At 36.5% G+C, this 19463-nt stretch overlaps 1 protein-coding gene across 3 annotated transcripts in view; it reads right to left on the bottom strand.

Annotated features, from left to right (window-relative positions):
• Memo1 (mediator of cell motility 1) overlaps positions 1–19463 on the bottom strand; it is a 92677-nt gene that overhangs the window by 30386 nt on the left and 42828 nt on the right. For 2 of the 3 annotated variants that reach the window (XM_052186296.1, XM_052186299.1), the window contains 3 exons: positions 17883–17951; positions 8654–8766; positions 5487–5598 (listed from right to left, as the gene is read on the bottom strand). In XM_052186296.1, coding sequence (XP_052042256.1) covers positions 5487–5598; positions 8654–8766; positions 17883–17951 — 294 coding nt within the window. Of the gene's footprint in view, positions 1–3047; positions 3109–5486; positions 5599–8653; positions 8767–17882; positions 17952–19463 lie in introns of all 3 variants that reach the window. The other variant, XM_052186297.1, reaches the window with a different exon arrangement.

Genomic DNA, 19463 nt, shown 5'->3' with positions numbered 1-19463 from the left:
TAAGAGCTGCTGCAGGGAGCCACAGGAGCAATGTCCCCCATACTGGCAGAATGATTTGAAACCATCACATATAGTAATTTAGAAGTGTTTAAAAAAAAATGAATGAATGAACCTGTGAATGGACAGATTTCCAACCAAAATATCCAACGTATTAAATAAGTAAATACTAAAATGTGTAAAGGGAAAATCATAAGCTTGATGAATTGTTAAAATTTATAATAAGGAATTGCTGGATTGGAAAAATAACTCATACTTGTAACCTACCACTAGGGGACAGAAACACAAAGATTCCAAGACCTAACTGACTGGCCACCCTAGCCAAAATAGTGAGTTTCTGATTCAGTGAAACAGAGCCTGTCTCAAGCCATGGAGATGTCTCTCAAGTGATGGAGAGAGAAGAAGGCATACAATGCCCTACTCTGGCTTCCTTATGTGCATATATGGAACACTCTGTACATCCCTGTACACTCACAAGCACACACATCACATATACACAGAAACAAAGGAAGATTGGAGAAGGGACAGAGAGGAAGGGAAAACAGGGAAGAGGAAAGAAGGATCAAAAGAGAGAGGTAAAAGAAAATGCAAAGAGGGGAGCAAACAGCCAGCACTGGGACAAAGACGAATTACACAGAACTGACAGGAAATAAAGTCCATTTCTAGGAACACATGACTACACAACCGTCCAGGCTAAAAAGTTCTTAAACTTACCCTGTCAACTATAACTAGAGATTCAAAGTAGAAAAAAGCCATTCTCAAAAAGAATCTCAGATGGCATTAAGAGAATATAGCTCTTATTTGATATACAGAAACTTAAGAAAATACTTAAAAAGAATGTTATCAGTCTGTGTTGAAGATTGGTTCTAATGTTATGAATTAATCTGGCCCCCAAAATCAGGTCCTTGTCCCCAGTTGGTTCTTGATCAAGCAATCAATAAAGTGCCAACGGCCAACTGCTAGGCAAGCAGACTGAGGCAGGAATCTTTAGATTTGCACAGGTCAGGAATGGGAAGAGAGGAAGGGAAAGAATCACCATAATTTGGAGGGACATGCAGATTTAGAGCTGCAGAAGGAAAATCATCAGAAATATAGAGGAGACAAAATGCCACCCCCCCACCCCCACCCCCCGGAAGGGCTATCCAGAGTGTCTTAGGCAGCAAAGACTAAGGAGCGGCCCCTGAAGGAGCCAGGGCAACAAAGATAAAATATAGAATTAGAGGGGGTTGAGCCAGGATTAAGGAGGGAAATGTTTACTCTCCATGGGGAGGATTAGAACTGCCCAGCATTGATCCAAGGAGCCTCCTGGGCAGGTGGCTGGGAGTGCAACCGGGGAACCAAAGTGGTATACCTAAACCTGCAGCTAAAATCTAGACTCACAGAAACTGGATAAGACTTCTAGGCCTTTAACGCACTGAACCAAACAGAAACTCAGGTACAAAGTAGACCCTTGTAAGGTAGCAGGACCTTAAACAGTTAGCCTTTGCCTCAAGCCTCACAAGATGGCAGGCTTGTGCAAGGCCTGAAGGCCCATTTATTTATTTATTGTTTGTTTGTTCTGAGACAGGGGTTTCTCTATGCAGTCCTGGCTGTCCTGGAGATCTCTCTGTAGACTGGGATGGCCTCGAACTCAGAGAAATCTACCTGCCTCTGGATTAAAAGTGTGAAAGCCCATTTCTTAAGAAAAAGTAAAATGACACAGTAAAGCGGTCCAAATGACCCAACTAAACAATTAAAAAACAAACAAATCAATGAAATCAGGTAAGCTATGAAACTCCTATGAGATAGAGAAGCAACTAGAGTCAAGAACTACTCTCTGCTCTGGGACTACAGGATGAAATGGCTGTGAATTAATAACCCATCCCAAGATGCTTCCTGAATCGAATTCTACTTTACTCTCCAATGGGAGCTCTAATGTGGTTAACTATCACATTCTCAAAAAAGTCTTTATTCACTTTTCATCCTACCACACAAGGATTCATATGGCGTTTTCATACATATATCACTATACTTTGAATTAATTCAAACAGTTTTGTGCTTTACCCATTTGTTTCATGTATGTGTGTGTGCCCCATAAGCTACATATTGAGGTCAGAAAACTCTCAGGACTCAACTGTCATGGGTTACAAAAACCAAAATCAGGATATCAGGGCCTGTGCAAGTACCTCTACTCACTAAGCCAACACAATATCACCAATTCACCAACTTTTAAAAACTAAGTAAAGGGTTGGAGGGTGTCTACTTTTTTTCCACAGATCTCTAAATCAAGATAACTCACAACAAAGACTGCAGTTATATTTAAACTTGATGCAAACTGTGGACAATGCATCTGACGTCATTACAGATGCTGAGTGAGAATGTCCCCAAGAGCTCAGATGCTTGAGCACTTAGTCCCCAGGAACTATGTGCAAAGTCAGGGAGGGTGTGGCCTTGTTACAAGAACTGTGTCACAAGGAGCAGGCTTTGAAGGTTCAAAAAACTGCCATTCCCAGTGTTCTCTCTGCTTCCTGGTCCTGGATTGATCTTCCTTCTACTAAGTTGCTTTGGCCATGATGTTTTATCACAGGAATAAAAAAGTAACTGTAACAGAAATCTAGGCATTTTGAAAGGCTAGTATATAGTATGTGTTGCAGAGACATGAACACTCTGAAGTGGAACTGTAATAGACCATCCACAAACAGGCTCTCAACAATTGTTCCTCTTCCTATAGGCACATGCTGCTCCTATCAAGAAAGAAAATGCATCCTCCCTTACACTTTGGCTGACAGAAATATCTTGTTCTGAAAAACAGAAATTGGTAGAAGTGGTGCTTTGTCTCTTCAGGAAGTAAGCAGTGACTGGAGACATCTAAGTGAGGGCATCTTGGACTCTCTAATCCACCTGAGTCTCTTTAGCTGGACTAAGACAAAAAAGGTGTTCCCTGCTCCAATTTTTAATGTGAAACTATGAATAATACAACAGTTGTGATTTTAAGCCACTCAATTCTGCAATAATTCATTATTCAGTGATAACTAATTGACACAGCACAGTAAGTATGAACAAATGCTTACTGGTTTCTTCTAGAAGTAATGTTAGGGATCTTAACATGATGTGGGAGGAGTTCACTGAACACTGAAAGAGGGAGAGTTATGAATTAGAATTGTGCTTGTAGGTCTCAAATTTCTAACTTCTTAAATTTCCTACAGTTTATATAATTTACTTACAAAGTAACAACTAACATGTTATTTTTAACTCTCCTTAAGAAGGTTGTTAGTTTATTGACTATATTATACTACAATCCATTAATTCTCATAATAAAATGTATAAATTTTTCAGCAAATGTCCATTAAAAAACCTTTTGGTGAATGGGAATTATAGTTATGCTAACAAATCAAAACGATAGATAGATAGATAGATAGATAGATAGATAGATAGATAGATAGATAGATAGATATAAGTTTTTTTCACAGTAATTAGAACATAATAAAGGACAATTGATTAGGTATATAATCCCAGCATTCAGGGGGTTGAGTCAGGAAGGCCCCAGGTCCAGCCTGGCTACAAAGCACATTCTCGGCCAAAGTGGCACATATAGGAGACTGCATCAAACAAACAACAAAATATAAAAACAGAACCTAAAATTTTAATATTGCATAGATTTTTGCAAACATCTTCAGGTTTATGTAATTCTTCATGACTAGTGTGAATAGATGTAAACAAAAAAGGCAATAAAACTTTGAAAACAAGAGAAAAAACCAACAGTAAGAAACTAAGCAAATAGAACAAATTACACAGAAATCATTGAATCGTTCATATTTGGGTTAAAACAGTATGAACCACACGAAATTCAAGCTGGGTGTCAAACGTGTACCTATCACTTAGCAGCTGGAATCTAAGCATGAGGCCGCCCTAAGGTCATAGGTAGCATATGCTACACATCAAGACCCTATATCAGAAAAGAAAAAACGAGAGCCTGAGAGACGGCTCAGTAGCTAAGAGCACGGACTTCTTTTCCAGAGGACCCAGGTCTGGTTAAGAGCACCCACACGGTGGCTCACAACTGTCTGTAATTCAGTAGTACCAAGAGATTCTATGCCCTCTTCAGGCCTCCCAGGCACCAGACACACACAAATGGTTCACAGGTGCAAATGCAGGCAAAAACACTCACACACATAAAACAAAATAGTAAAGGCGCATTTTAAGTTCTAAAAAATTTAACAAACAAAATACCACAACAAAAAACTAATACACAGGGCTGAAGAGATGGCTCAGCGGTTAAGAGCACACTGACTGCTCTTCCAAAGGTCCTGAGTTCAAATCCCAGCAACCATATGGTGGCTTGCAACCATCTGTAATGAAATCTGATGCCCTCTTCTGGAGTGTCTGGAGACAGCTACAGAGTACTTAATATAATAAAAATAAATGAATACATTTTATAAAAAACTACTACACAAAATTGTAACAGGGAAAAAAATCATCACAATATAAAAAGCCTTGCTCTTTAGCTAACTGTAAGTATGCCAGCCAAAAATAAATAATCTATATCTGTATTGAAATATTAATGCAATTTTAAACCTTACTGATAAATTTAAATAACAAATTACAAGAAGCATAAGCTCCCTGTATTTAGAACTATGGACAATGTATAAAATACTAAGTATGTACTAGGGAGATGGCTCAGCAGTTAAGAGTGTTGGCTGCTCTTCCAAAAGACTCGGGTTCAATTCGCAAAGCCCACATGGCCGCTCACAACTCCCATGCCAGGGGATTGACACCTTCACATATACATGCAGGGAAAACACCGATGTACACAAAATAACAATAAATATTTTCCTAAGAAAAGAAATGACATACAAAAAAAAGAAACTGATCTACAAATAAGACTTTTTAATCCAAATGTATGACTGAAAGGAAAATTCTAGAGACAGTTTGCTTTTCATTTTACTGACTAATCAATTATTATGTGTTGGGCAAAAGAATGGGCACTGAAATATATGGCAGAGGGCACAGCAGACACTCCCGTTCCTCGCTCAGGAAGTCTCTGCCAGGTGCTACACAGCAGCATCGTCCTTGTCATCCCATTGTCACTCTATGTTAAGGGAACCTTTATAAAATTCTGAAAAGACTGACTTCCAAAGACATTTCCAAATTTAAAGTTTTAAAACCATAGTACCACAAAGAATATAATAATTATCCAAAAATATCAAAAAGCTTGCTATTATTCCAAACAAACCAAGATACATCAGCCTAAATACACGAGTTGTTTTAATTTCCATCTTTAAAAACAAAAACAAAAACAAAAAACAGGTCAGTTCATATGTTCAACCTTAACAAATAGTTAAAAATCAACTTTAATCCTCATAAAGCCATTGCAATCTCCAATTTATATTTTACTTTAAATAAAATTTTAATCTCCTTGCTTCAACAAATTATCTTATCCTAGGCTAAAATAATCCCAAAGAAATTAATATCTATGACTTCTCTGGGATTTCTTATATTAATTAATATACCTTTCCATGGCTTTAGCTGTATAAGGCAAATGCATTTCAATACTGTGTTCATCTTCATCTGTCTGCAGAGACATGCGTTCAAACATTCCTGTCTTCCATAGCTCTCCGTAAACTAAAGAGATTTCAAAATATATTAAAACAAATATTAATGCAAAAATTTATTTTATAAGCATCCAACTATAAGCTACAGCAAGAAACAAAAGCACTACATACTCCATTTTTTTAATTATAAGTGAAAGACAGAATGACTAATTTAATTACATAATATAATGCATATAGACTTACCATTTAGATAGTAACAGTACATTTTCATCAGCTCCTTTTAAATTTCTAAAATAAACTCTGGGTCTAAGCCATTCTTTGAATTTAAAAAATGTTCTAACCAAAACACCTCATAAGAATTTCTAATATAACAGACAAAAATAACCAATCTATTTGCATATAATGTTAGTAAGTTTTTTAGGTTTGTTTTGTTTTTATAATTATGTAGTTTTTACCATATCAACAACATAAAATTCTCACTTCAAATACTATCTTTCCCAAAATCCAAGCTTACAACAGAAATCATAAATCCACCACAGTATTATGACAACTTAAAATGATCTAGCTAGCGATCTAGTTATCTCTGATGAGCTATACTTTAAAATAAAGATTGTAGAGCAGTATGTGAAATTTAGTATTTAAAAACACAATGGAAAAATAACTTAGAGCCAGGGCTGGTGGCACACACTAATAACCCTACCTACTCAGGAGACTAAAGCAGGAGGATCACAAACTCAAGACCAACCTGGGCTACAGATTAGGATCATGATTTGCTTGAGTTCACCTAGCAAATTCCTTTCTCAAAAAAGAAAGAAAGGAGGGGGAGAAGAACAGGAAGGGAAAAACAAACAAAAAACAGAAGGAAAAGAAATGGAAATTAAAATCTCATTTCTACAAAACACCTTTTAAAAAAGTATTTTTTAAAAAAGTTGTTTTTCTTGTTCCAAACAGGCCTTTAAAAATGGGGAGGTGGGAGGGCACACACACTTGGGAGAGCACTTGTTCTTGCAGAGGCCCAAGGGTCATTCCCAGCACACATAACCAGCTCACAACCATCTACAGTTCTAGTGTCAAGAGAGCCAAAGCCCTCCTCAGGTACTAGGCAGGCATGCAGTGCACAGACATGCATGTGAGCAAAACCGTCATATCCATAAAATAAACAAACCTAAAAAAACAAAAGGAAACTGTGTCTCTTAAGTTATGTCAATCAGAAAGGCTAATTAATAAAAGCTACTCAAATATGAAATTGCTACTATTTTATGACACAATCTCAAACTGTAAAAAGCAAGGCCTAAAACAGCTAACCATTTCTTTTACAGATGATACCTATCATTCGATGTAAGAAATTACTGCAAACTTTAATGAAACAATAGCATCTCTTACAAAATTGAAGTATAATTTAATGAGCTAAAAGGATACACTCTCAAGTTCATGGAGTGCTCAAGTTATTATACAGAAAGAAACAGGAGAAGGGAAATTCAGAGTAAAGTAGGGGTAATGAGTATATCAGGTATATGATTCTACTGTTTTATAAGATTTTAATATTACATTTATTGCATTAAAAAAAAAAAGCCCAACTAAACAACCAGGCATGGTGGCCCAGGCCTGTAATCCCAGCACTCAGAAGCAGAGAGGCAGGTGGATATCTGTGAGTTCAAGGCCAGCCTGGTCTACAGAGCTAGAAACCGTCTTAGGAAACCCTGTTAAGAGGGGGAGAAAAGAAAGGAAGGAAAGAAAAAAAGGAAGGTGAAAGGAAGGGAGCAGGGGGGGAAGGGAAGGGGTGTACGAAAGAGGAGGGGAGGGGAGGGGAAGGGAGGGAAGGGCAGGGGAGGGGAGGGGAGAGGAGGGGAGGGGAGAGGGGGGAGGGATGTACGAAAGGAAAGGGGAAAGGGGAGGGAAGGAACAGCTAAACAAAAATAGGACATCTGGGAACAAGGAAGATGACTTTCTCAGTAGATAAATACTTCTCAAATAAAAGCACGAACCTGAATTGGATTCCCAGAATAAACACAAAAATGTCTGATAGTTGGTGCACACTTATGACCCCAGGAGGAAGGAAAACTCCCTGGGGCTTCTCGGCCAGTCAGCCTACCATTCTAGGTGAGTTCGAGGCCAGTGAGAGACAAGGTCTCAAAAGGAAAATGTAGGCAACACAGAAAAAGAACATACAATACACACATGTACTCACTCACAGGAGCACACACACACACACACACACACACACAATACAACCTCTGGAATCCTAGAAGGAAAATCAAAAAATTGGACATGGGAGCTAGACAGATGTCTTAGCAGATAAAATGCTTACCACACAAGTTTAATACCTGAAGTTTAGACTTGAGAATGCATGTAAAAGCTAGACAGTTATGACAAGCCCATTTGTAACCCCAGTATACAAGAAACAGAAAGGAACTCCCCAGATATAGCTATAGATAGATATAGTTACAGATAGCAAGTGAGGTAAGCCAAAGTAGTGAGTTCTGAGTTCAGTCTGCGACATTGCCTTGATGATATGTCAGGGGTGCAATGATCAAGGAAGACACCTGATGTCAGCCTCAGGCTTCCAATCAGCACACATGCATGCACCTTTACATACACATATATGACTACAAACCTGCAAGCCAACACACATGCATGCATATATACATACATAGACACAAAAAATTAACACATGCTAAAAACAAAATGTATTTAAAACTTTTATATTATTTTCCAGAGCTTCAGAAAATATAATTTTCCCATTAAAAAACAATGAGAGGAAATGAAAGTATTATTGCCATCATTTAAAGTGAAAAAAGTGATATACATAAAAAAAGAGTTAACTTGCCAAGTCTTTAGTGTAGGTTGGCACGTACACTAATTTCTTGCTTCATGGTATAGCACAAGCAAAGTATTTCTCTAAATATAAATATATCCACTATGGTATGGAGCTAAGTGCCTTTAACATATTTTTGTAGTTAAGAGAAAAATACCACTTTTTGTCTGGTCTATACAGATTAGTTACCAAAAATTTTAGTTGAGATGTTATTTATATTTGTGTCTTTTAATATATTTTAAATGAAATTGCAATCTTTATTAAATGAGCTTTGATTTCTATTTGAACGCTATGGTCTCTGTATACTTACTCTTCTGGTCAATAGGCAGGTCATACAGAGGAGTCCTATATATGTCCACACTGGAGAGCGCACACCGAGACAGGGGCACATGATGGGAAGGCCCGAGGATGAAAATTCTCCGGCTGGGAGATACATAACAGAAACACAGAACAAAGGTACTTCTACACAAATCTTATTAAATAAAAGGAAAAGTAACTTTAAATTTTACTTGCTTTTCTACACTGACTACCTGCTTTTACTACATTCTGTGAACCTAAGAGCTTAACTATATTCTCATCAAAATCCATATACTAAAATTCTAACTTCCCACATCTGACTGAAGGCCAATTTGGAGATACGTTTTTCAAGAGCTAATGGAGTTAAAATGAGGCCCTTATCAACTTGACATAAAAAGACTTCAGAGCCAGGACTAGCATCCCACGTATCCCAGAATGTTGGACCCGAGACAAGGCCTGCTCCAAGTCGGAAGCCAACCTGGGTTTCATAGTGAGCTCTAGCTGGCCAGGATTGCATAGTAAGATCCTGGGAATGGGGCGGGGTGGAAGACACGGGGGACACAACCACAACACATGACTCCAAGGACATGCCCAACAGTCATGCAGTAAGAGGCCTAGCAGCCAAACAGAGGAGCTTCAAAGAAACCAACCCCACCAGGCCATTAATTACACTAGGTTTCTAGTTTTCCTGAAATATGAAGAAGTGAGACTTCTGTGAACTAAAACCACAGTCCTTGGAATTCTATTACAATAGAAATGAATTTGCTCTTCAGTTTTAATCTGAATTTCTGTCTAATAATTGCATATACCAGCTATAAATTTTTATGGTAAACATGCTATACATAAAACTCATTTCTAAGTGTATAACTAGACATATTTCAAAGTAGTTTAAATATTTCAGCTATAAAAATGTTAAAATTCTAAGTTTTTAATAAAAATAAATAAAACTACAAACTTCTAAACATCTATGTAAAACAACATTAAAAAGAAGCATTCAATAAACTTTCTCTATCCTCAAACACAAAGAAACTTTATAATGCATGATTTCCAAGGTAATCTATCTAAAGAAAACAACTGGGCTAAACATTAGCTACAACTTCCATAACCCCTTTGTCTCAACACCAAAGCAAACTTAGCTTCTTCCTATTATTTCATAACAAATGTCCAAACCTGCTCTACAACCTAAATTCTGAAACCATATATTTTCTGTTTTCTAAAATTCAAATAAAACAATCTTACCACATTGCAATTTAACATAAATAAGCTAAATATTCTAAAGGGGAAATAATGTGAGAAGAAGAAAATAGGCAGTGGGCTTATGTACAGAGAAAAAGGACCTGGCTCTTTCACTGTCAGAGACTTGCAGGACAAGGAGTGTGTGCTGTGGCAATATACTCTGACAAAATTCTATTACTGCACCAAGTATGACAACATTCACCTATACCCTAACACTCAGGATGACCCAGAAGGAGATACCCTCAGGGTTGGGATTTCAAAGCCAACTTGTTTTAAAAAACTCAGACACTATCCATTAAAAAAAAAAAAAAAAAAAGGCAATGTCAGGTGTAGTGGAACATATCTTTGTAGCTCACAGACAGCAAAGCAGAGAGAGAGAGAGAGAGAGAGAGAGAGAGAGAGAGAGAGAGAGAGAGAGAGAGAAAGAAAGAAAGAAAGAAAGAAAGAAAGAAAGAAAGAAAGAAAGAAAGAAAGAAAGAGAAAGGAAGGAAGGAAGGAAGGAAAGAAGGAAGGAAGGAAGGAAGGAAGGAAGGAAGGAAGGAAGGAAGGAAGGAAGGAAGGAAGGAAGGAAGAAAGAAAGAAAGAAAGAAAGAAAGAAAGAAAGAAAGAAAGAAAGAAAGAAAGAAAGAAAGAAAGAAAGAAAGAAAGAAAAGCAAAATCTATTATTAAGCTAAGTAAAAAAATTTTTAAAACATGTCACTTCAAAGTTGGGGAAGAATACAGGATAAAAGGAAGTTTTTAGATTAAGTTATTCTCAGAACTATTTTATCCTTGGGCCAATGTGAGTCAGAAACAATCTCTTCTGCCCTTTGTCTTCTCCATCTTTTTAAAAAAGATCTACCTATACATATTTTGTATTTAAGTGTTATGTCTGCATGTATGCCTATACTCCAGAAGAGGGCACAGGATTCCATTATGTTGTGAGACACCACATGGGTGCTGAAAATTGAACTAGGGACCTCTTAAGGTTTACAGCCAGTGCTCTTAACCACTGAACCATCTTTCCAGCCCCTCTTTATCCATCTTGTTAGCAATGCAATCCACATTTGTATCACATGTATCATCAGTACCATAAAGAGTGAGGGTCAAATTCATATTTTCTTAAATAAAAAAAACCAAAAGATACCATTCTGTTCTATCATAGCAGAACATAAATATTAATAAATACTTTTATTAAAGTCTAATGTGAAATGTGTATAAAATAGTAACTTGGGAACATTTAGATACCTTGATTCATGCCAAGAAATACATGAACTAAGCAACAATGGATGGCATTTGGTCATGGTGGTGCATGTCTATACTCTATTAAATACTCAGAAGGCTGAAGCAGGGGAATCAGTTGAGCACGGGAACATATGGCTATCAAAGCAACATAGTGAGATTCTGTTTACAAAAGAAAAGGGAAAAGAAAAAGAGGATAGAGGAAGGGAGGGAGAGGAAAAACCCTTATTATGGAAGGAGCAGGGAGGAGTTCTGGTTGAGAAATCAGTTTCTATGAAGTATATAATATTTAATATCAGAATGCTTTTGAAAAAAATCTAAGGTATATAGTTAAAATATAAAATGATAATTTTAAAATGTCAGACTCTAGCCAGGCATGGTAGCACACACCTCTAATCCCAGCACTCAGAGGGTAAGATCTCTTCCAAGTAGATCTCTTCCAAGTTCCAGGCCAGCCTGGCTTACACAGAGTTCTAGAACAGCCAAGGCTACATCAAAAGACTCTCTCTCAAACAATGACAACAAGAAGTCAATCTGAAGGCTTATATTAATCTAATAAATGGCAATGAGCACTATGCCATAGATGAAACAACAGTGGTCTTCTGGAAGCCCAAGGCCTTCATCTGAGACTTGACTACTTATTAGCGTTCCTTTGTGTCAAACCCAACCTATATAGAAGAGTTCCTACCAATCTGAATTAGCCAGATGTTTTCCCAATAAATTCTTTCTAGTACGTACCCACAACCAATCTAGTGCAGTTCCAGAACTGATTTACAAAACAAAACAAAAAAAAGTTAAAATCCTTTAAAATGACATACAAAAGCCACATACAAAAGGGTAGATATTACTGCAACAGTTAGAAACAGGCATATTCAAGATAATAGTGAATAGGTCAAAATAGGACTTGTTAGCTAAAGTGCTAACAAAAGAAAATTAACAAGGCACATTGAAGTTCATGTATTTCTTCTTTCTTTGCAAGATCCATAAACAGCAAGCCAATGCAAATTGTTTGAAGGGAAATAAATGCACAAGGCTATGTTTCTTCCCTTTAATAACAACAAGGTGTTTTGCCTTTAAAGAAATAACCTCAGTATTGGTATCCAGGCTGTTACTGGATGGGTAAATGAAGCCTTTATTATGAAACAGAGGGCTGGCAGGGAGTCACATCTTCCTAGAAATAACTATAGTTCCCACACTACAGCTCCTGAGAACTCACCTCTGTGAGGTTATTATAATGAATATGGTCTATGAGCACTCACCTTCATTTTTTTTTCACTACTTATTCCAACTAATGGAACATAAGTAATTTTTTAAAGGTGTTTCACAGGGAGGGAAAATATTTTAACTAAAGACTAAAAATATCATGGGCTTTACTTTTTTTGTCCTACAAAGCTTTTTGAAATATATAAATTAAATTCATGTTTCTACCTAAGAGCCTCTTCAATTTCAGATTGTAGCTTTTAATTTTGTTAGCAGCCAGGAAAGAATTTACAACTGTCAATATGAAAAGAAACGAAATGAAATGTCCCATTTTTTAAATCCTTTAACAGCCCACAATGATCTTTTGAAACACAAATCTGATCATTTCACTTTCCCTTGCCTTTACTTTAAAAAGTCCTTCCTGAGCATAGATGGTGCCAACACCTTTAATCTCTGTGCCCTGAAAGCAGAGGCAGTCGAATCTTTGTGAGTTTCAAGCTAGCCTTGTCTACAAGGTTAGTTCCAGGACAGCCAGGGCAACACAGAGAAACTCCGTCTTAAAAAACAAAAAACAAGTGTTATGAATTCAAGTAAAACCCTTAAAAATCAGAAGGATGGGGGATTAGTACATGTCTATGAGTTGGGGCAGAGGTGGAGGTTGGTGTAGAGATACACTATTGCCAGCACATGCACAAGCCAGAGCCTGACACCAGGGGTCTGCCTCAAGAGCTCTGCACTTCGGAAGACAAGGTCTCTAGTTGAAACTAGTACTCATAGTTTAAGCTGAGCTATCCAACAAGTTGGCCCAAAGATCTTCCTAACTACACACCACCTGCCCTCCCAACTCCCCAGCACTAGGACACCACCACAAGAAGATTTTACATGAGTGCATGGGTTCAAACTCAAATCTTCACTTGAGCCATCCTCCTAGTCCCTAAAATGGGTTTAAAGTCTCAAATGAACTAGCAACTTCTTGTATTCCTTTGCCCCCCCCACCTTGATTGTTAACATTATGAATACACTAGTCTTACAGCTCCTTGATGAAGTTTAATTATTTATGATGCCAACCCTTCCACAGGGTGGCTTAACTTAACTTAAACACCAGGTCCTCAGTGAATCTTTCCCAATGCCTTTCCCATGCTTGAAATCAAATCACTCAGGGTCTATTATATCAGTTATCAGAGTGTGATCTATATATTCTTAACAACACACAGGACCTTGTAAAGGAGTACACAGAGTTCAAAATAGTGAAAGGAAAGGATTCTGCTTTCTAAAGTGCAGGAATGGGGGAAAGTAAAACTGTTAGCACAACTTTCAGGGCAGTGAAACCAACATGTGTCATTAATCCATTCATTGCTACACTCTTTTTCAAAGGTTAATTTCACCAAAATTCTTGACTCTTTCGAACACATCTTAACACTGCATAACAAAATACAGTCAAAACCCTGGGGATCAATTCATAAATCATCTCTTCAGATGAACATTGTATCTCAGAGAAAAAAATCACCTGTGTATTATGAGCTGAAAGCTGAACTAGACATATTTTTCATGGAATAGCTTTCACTTAAAAAAAAAAATAAATAAATAAACTATGGGCTTGGAGAGATGGCTCAGAGGTTAAGAGTGCTGACTGCTCTTCCAGAGGTCCTGAGTTCAATTCCCAGCAAGCACATGGTGGTTCACACCCATCTGTAATGGGATCTGACGCCCTCCTCTGGGGTGTCCGAAGACAGCTACAGAGCACTCATATATACAAAATAAATAAATCTTTTTTAAAAACTACACAAATACTAGGTATTTGGCAGAAAATTCTCCCAAAATAAACAAAATAGGTCTGCAAAACAATTGACATACTTGTTGTACAGAATAAATTTGAAGCTTTCAAGTGAAATTAGGTCAGGTGGCAATATGAACAAACATAATTTTGAAATTATATAGTGAAACCCTTGAAAGATCTGCAGTGACTCTCAAGAAGCTGTTTTTAGTAAGTTCTGACTTAGTATTAGAACGAAATATTTCCTGTTTAATGGACAGGGTTCCTGCTGCTCCCTCCCTTTTGAAAGTGTGTGTGTGTGTGTGTGTGTGTGTGTGTGTGTGTGTGTGTGTGTGTGTGTGTGTGAGTGAATGGGCTTCCTTCTTATACTTTAGCCAAAAAAAAATAGATCATAACAAACTGAGTACAGAAACAGACATGAGCTCTGTACAGAGGTATCTTCTACCTAAATTATATAATAATCCAAAGTCTGGGCATGGTAGCACACACCTGTAATGCCAGCACTTCAGAAGCTGAGGCAGGAAGACTGCTTCAAATTCAAGGCCAGTTTAAGCTACAAAGCCAGAGTCTTGTCCCCAAAACAAATAAAAAAAACAATTAAAAAGTACAACAGATTTGTGTGTGTGTGTGTTAGAATAAATGTATAAGTAAAAACAAACCTATATACATATCTGTGCTTTGGTTTTCTGGGACAGGGTCTCTCTATGTAGTCCTGACTTCCTGGAGCTCACTATATAGACCAGGATGTCCTGGAACTCAGAGATCCGTCTGCCTTTCCATCCCAGTACTGAGATTAGAGGTGTGCCCCCACCAAGCCAAGCTATATTTTGTAAAAGAAATGTAAGAGTAAACCTGTTTTCCCCCCATTATCTTTCATTATTATAAGAGGAAATATACTTGTTTCTCATTTAGTGTTTCACAGTATTTGGGGACTAACAATAAATGTCTATAATAGAGGATCCTGGATTTGATTTGCATCATCGAACACACCACCAAAAAAAATCACATTTGTTAATATGCAATGTTTTTATTATTTTGATAGTTTTAATTTTTTTCTAAATCTTTTTAATGTTTTAGATTTATTTTATGTGAGAGAGTGTGTGTGTGTGTTTGTCGTGTGTGTGTGTGTGTGTGTGTGTGTGTGTGTGTGTGTGTTTTTTACCATCTGAATGCCTGGTACCCCTTGGAGGTCAGAAGAGGGTATGAGAGATGAGAGGAAGGCATAAAATCCCGTGGGGACTACAGTAACAGTTTCTGAGCTGTCAAGTGAGTGCTAGGAATTGAACCTGGGTACTCTGGAAAAGTAGCTAGTGCTCTAATTATTGTGCCATCTTTCCTGCCTATACAACTATTTCTGCACTTGAAACTTTTTTATTTTTCATCATGAAAATGATTTGACAATTCTTTTTTAAATATCATTGTACAAGGTTTATTTTTTAACTGTAGCTCATTAAGATCTCTTTTAAACTTTTTCCAAATACTCTATTCTAATCATGTTCTTTCCTCTTCTCAATCCCCTCCCAGATCTTCTCCATTCCCCTACCCACCCCAATTTCATGTTCTTTCTCCTCTTGTTTTTAAAAAAAACAGAAAGAAGAAAAAAACAAAGAAGGCTGATGAGATGGCTCAGTGGTTAAGAGCACTGACCTGCTCTTCCAGAGGTCCTGAGTTCAAATCCCAGCAACCAACATGGTGGCTCACAACCATCTGTACTGAGATCTGATGCCCTCTTCTGGGGTGTCCAAATAAATAAATAAATAAATAAATAAATAAATAAATAAATCAATGAAAGAAAGAAAGAAAGAAAGAAAGAAAGAAAGAAAGAAAGAAAGAAAGAAAGAAAGAAAGAGAAAAGAGAGAGAGAGAAAGAGAAAGAAAGAAAGAAAGAAAGAAAGAAAGAAAGAAAGAAAGAAAGAAAGAAAGAAAGAAAGAAAGAAAGAGAAAGAGAGAGAAAAGAAAAAGAAAAGAAACTAACAAAACACAGAAGCGAAAATCAAAACAAATAGTCAAAAGACCAAAGAAAAATTTTTTAAATGTCATGTTCATTATTTTTAATGTAGTAGTTTATAAATACTTTGAGAATTTCATCAATTTTGATTATATTTACACTCCTTACTACTTTCCCAATTTGTCCATTATTTATATAAAAACCAACACAAGCATACATATTGTATGTTATTATGAGTAGTTAATGATTTTTCAGGGAGAGTCATCTTCAGTGATCTAATCACTGTTAGTTATCATGTGCTAATAATAAGTAAACTACAGTCACACTTATACAAGCAGCCCCAGTTAAACTCAATGAGTTAACAAACAGGAGCTTGGCAGGACTGGAGTAAGAGTGCATAATGAGGAGTAAATATGATCAAAAGACATTACATACATGTATTAAATTATCAAAGAATAAAAATTTTAAAGAAAAGCATCATCTGTAAATGACTACTGTTCTTAAAAATATTTTCTTATGAAAAATTTTACTTCCTATAGTATACTTTCTTCTCAATTCTACACAAACTTATAGTCTCCTTTTAGACTATGATGTGATATTTTCTCAGATTACTATGTCTCATAATGTGGTTCATCATTTATTCAATAACACGGCCTTACAATGTAGCTCTTGGTTGGCCCCAAACTTGTTATTTCCTAACTCAGGCTCCTGTTATCTGCTGGGATTACAAGTGTACATCATCATACTTGGCAATATTCAGTTTCCACAAAATACTGCATCAATTAAGCTGTCATATTTATGTAATTCACTATTCAGCATTGAATATTAAAACAAAATGCTATTGTTACAGTCTTACTGCATTTAACCCTTTCTACTTTAGGACTCAGTCTTAGAACTTACTTAAAATTCAAGCCAACAGTTATATATTTATTATTCAGCATATATTGATGATCAAAATGATCTCCTAATTGATTTCTAAATGCTATATACAATTCTAAAATGCTATATACAATTTAATATCAATCAAATTTGCTTAAATACTTTCAAATGATCCCAAATTTTAGCTATTAGAAAGTACAGGTAAGATGTGACCGCACAGCTCATGCCCTTCTCTCCTTACAGTGTGCACACAGCTCTCCCTCCTCGCTGTCCCCAACACTGTCCACCCTTCCCCTCACTTCCCCTCCTCATCCTGACCTTCCATCAGCTTGCTTAAGTTTCAATTTGCACATCCCCCAGAACAGACCCTAGACTTATTTAGATCCCTAAGCCAAACTAATCTTTGTCATAGCAGGGCATCATCAATAAAAATTCAACCACCAGCCTGGTCCACAGAGTTCCAGGACAGCCAGGGCTACACAAAGAAACCCTGTCTCGGAAAACAAAACAAAACAAAACAAAACAAAACAATCAACCAAACAGAGAAAAGTTTAAAACAGTGTTATTTAAAATAACCTTGATTATGATAGACTTTCAGACCAAAACTTAAATAGAAAATTTCTAAAACTTTTCCAATTTAGTTTCTTTATTGTTATAAAATTTTTGCTTTTAGAAATTATAAAAACGATTAAAAAGAACAAAGAAATCTTCTTTGTTTAAAATGTTCACATCTGGGTTTATAATGTAAACTGAAAAATCAAATATTTCACTTTGTAGTAGTATCAGACTGAAACATTTGACAAAGCAAATACTCAAATACTCAAAGGAGAAAGTATTAAGGTATTTCCTAGTCTACAAATTCCTGAAAGGTCTAAGCTCTAATTAAACTGAATACATAAGAAAAAGCAGAATGGAATATTACTTGTACTTCAAAGCAACCATTACAACAGTCCCAAACTGTTCCTAATTAGCCGCATTACTTACGTAATAGATGGATCCACTTGTTTGTAAGCATGGGCAGCACAAGACCCACAGTACGTGTATCCTGCATGGCTACAAAGAAAACAGTTTTAAATTTAATCCCCAGGTTCAAGATCAAGAGAATCTAAAGAAAATAAAACTTTTAGAAAAAAATTTAACAACTGTGATACATAAAACAGAATTGAGTATATAGATTAAAAAGCAATGTAATTATGATGCAACCTCTAGAAGGTAATAGAGAACACGCAGTTGTTCCATACTATATTCCACTTATAAACTGTTAAAATGTTTTCTAGCTGTTGGTAGCTCAGTGGTAGAGTGCCTGCTCAGCATATGTAAAGGCTTGGGTTCAAGCTCCAGCATAAATGGGAGTGGGGAAGTAAGAACTAATTTGGTTCTGAGTAAGAAAGAATAACACTTGGAGATATTCAATATTCAAGGCTTAAGATGTTAATTTCTAATATTATATAATCTGATCAGAGATAATCTGATATTAGATTACAGCAGGCTGAAATCAGTAGTCCATTATATTAACAATACCAACCCAAACACCCTGCAGTGACCACACTGCCCTCCCTGTACCAGCAAAGAACTGACTTGGTTTCTGTATATTATGGCTCTCGTTTTCTTTCATTATCTTTCTCTTTTCACTCTCTGGCTTCAATATTCAGTCAATTTTCTTATCAATTACAGAACAGCTTTGTTCTCTATTTTTCTTTCTTGACTCATTGTTGCTACATCACTCCTATTGGTCACTCCTAGACTCACATTTTTTTTAGACAATGATACATCACTGGTGGATAGTACATCTCCCATGGGGTAAATGTTTTAACAACTAATTCTAAAAAAAATAAAAACTATACACATTATACATAAGCTTTTATACAATAAAGTATCACAATTTATGAATAATGATAAAATATGCAATGCTCTGTTACAAATTCTATATAGCCTATTGATTTTTAAATTCTATGATACTATTTGCTGAACTCCTATAAACAAGCTGTGATTGCAATAGTAAAGAATGGAGGACTAGACATGATGGTACTTGCCATGAATCCCAGCACTACAGAGGCAGAGGCAAGCAGATCTCCAATTAGAGGTCACTCTGGTTACATGGTGAATTCTAAACTATCCAGATACTGCCTTGCAAAGACCAAAGCAAACAAAACAAAAATAATAAACAAATCCAGTAGTTCCACACCTGAAACCAATATATCACAAATCATGTCTTCATGCCTTTTTGCACTGCAGGACTATTCACAAAACCAAAGAAAGTAATGGAATCAATATAAGTGTTCATCAATAGCTAAATCTATAAAGAAAACTAATATACACAAATACATAAACATATTCTACCTTAAAAGAAAAAGGAGATAGCTCAGTGGGTAACGATCATGTGTCAAACTGTAATGCCCTGAATATCAATGCCCAGAGCCTGTGAAAAGTCAGATACAGTAGCATACACAATCCTAGTTGTCCACAAGCATGACTGGAGGTGGATACAGAAGAATCCCAGGAGCCCAGAACCAGCTGTTCAAGTATGAGCAACAGCAAATAAAAAAAAAGACCCTGTCTCAAACA

This window comes from Apodemus sylvaticus, chromosome 6 (genome assembly GCF_947179515.1).
Source record: "Apodemus sylvaticus chromosome 6, mApoSyl1.1, whole genome shotgun sequence".
Taxonomy (NCBI): Eukaryota; Metazoa; Chordata; class Mammalia; order Rodentia; family Muridae; genus Apodemus; species Apodemus sylvaticus.
The sequence above is the reverse complement of the archived record's forward strand: the minus strand, read 5'-3'. Positions and strand labels throughout refer to the sequence as shown.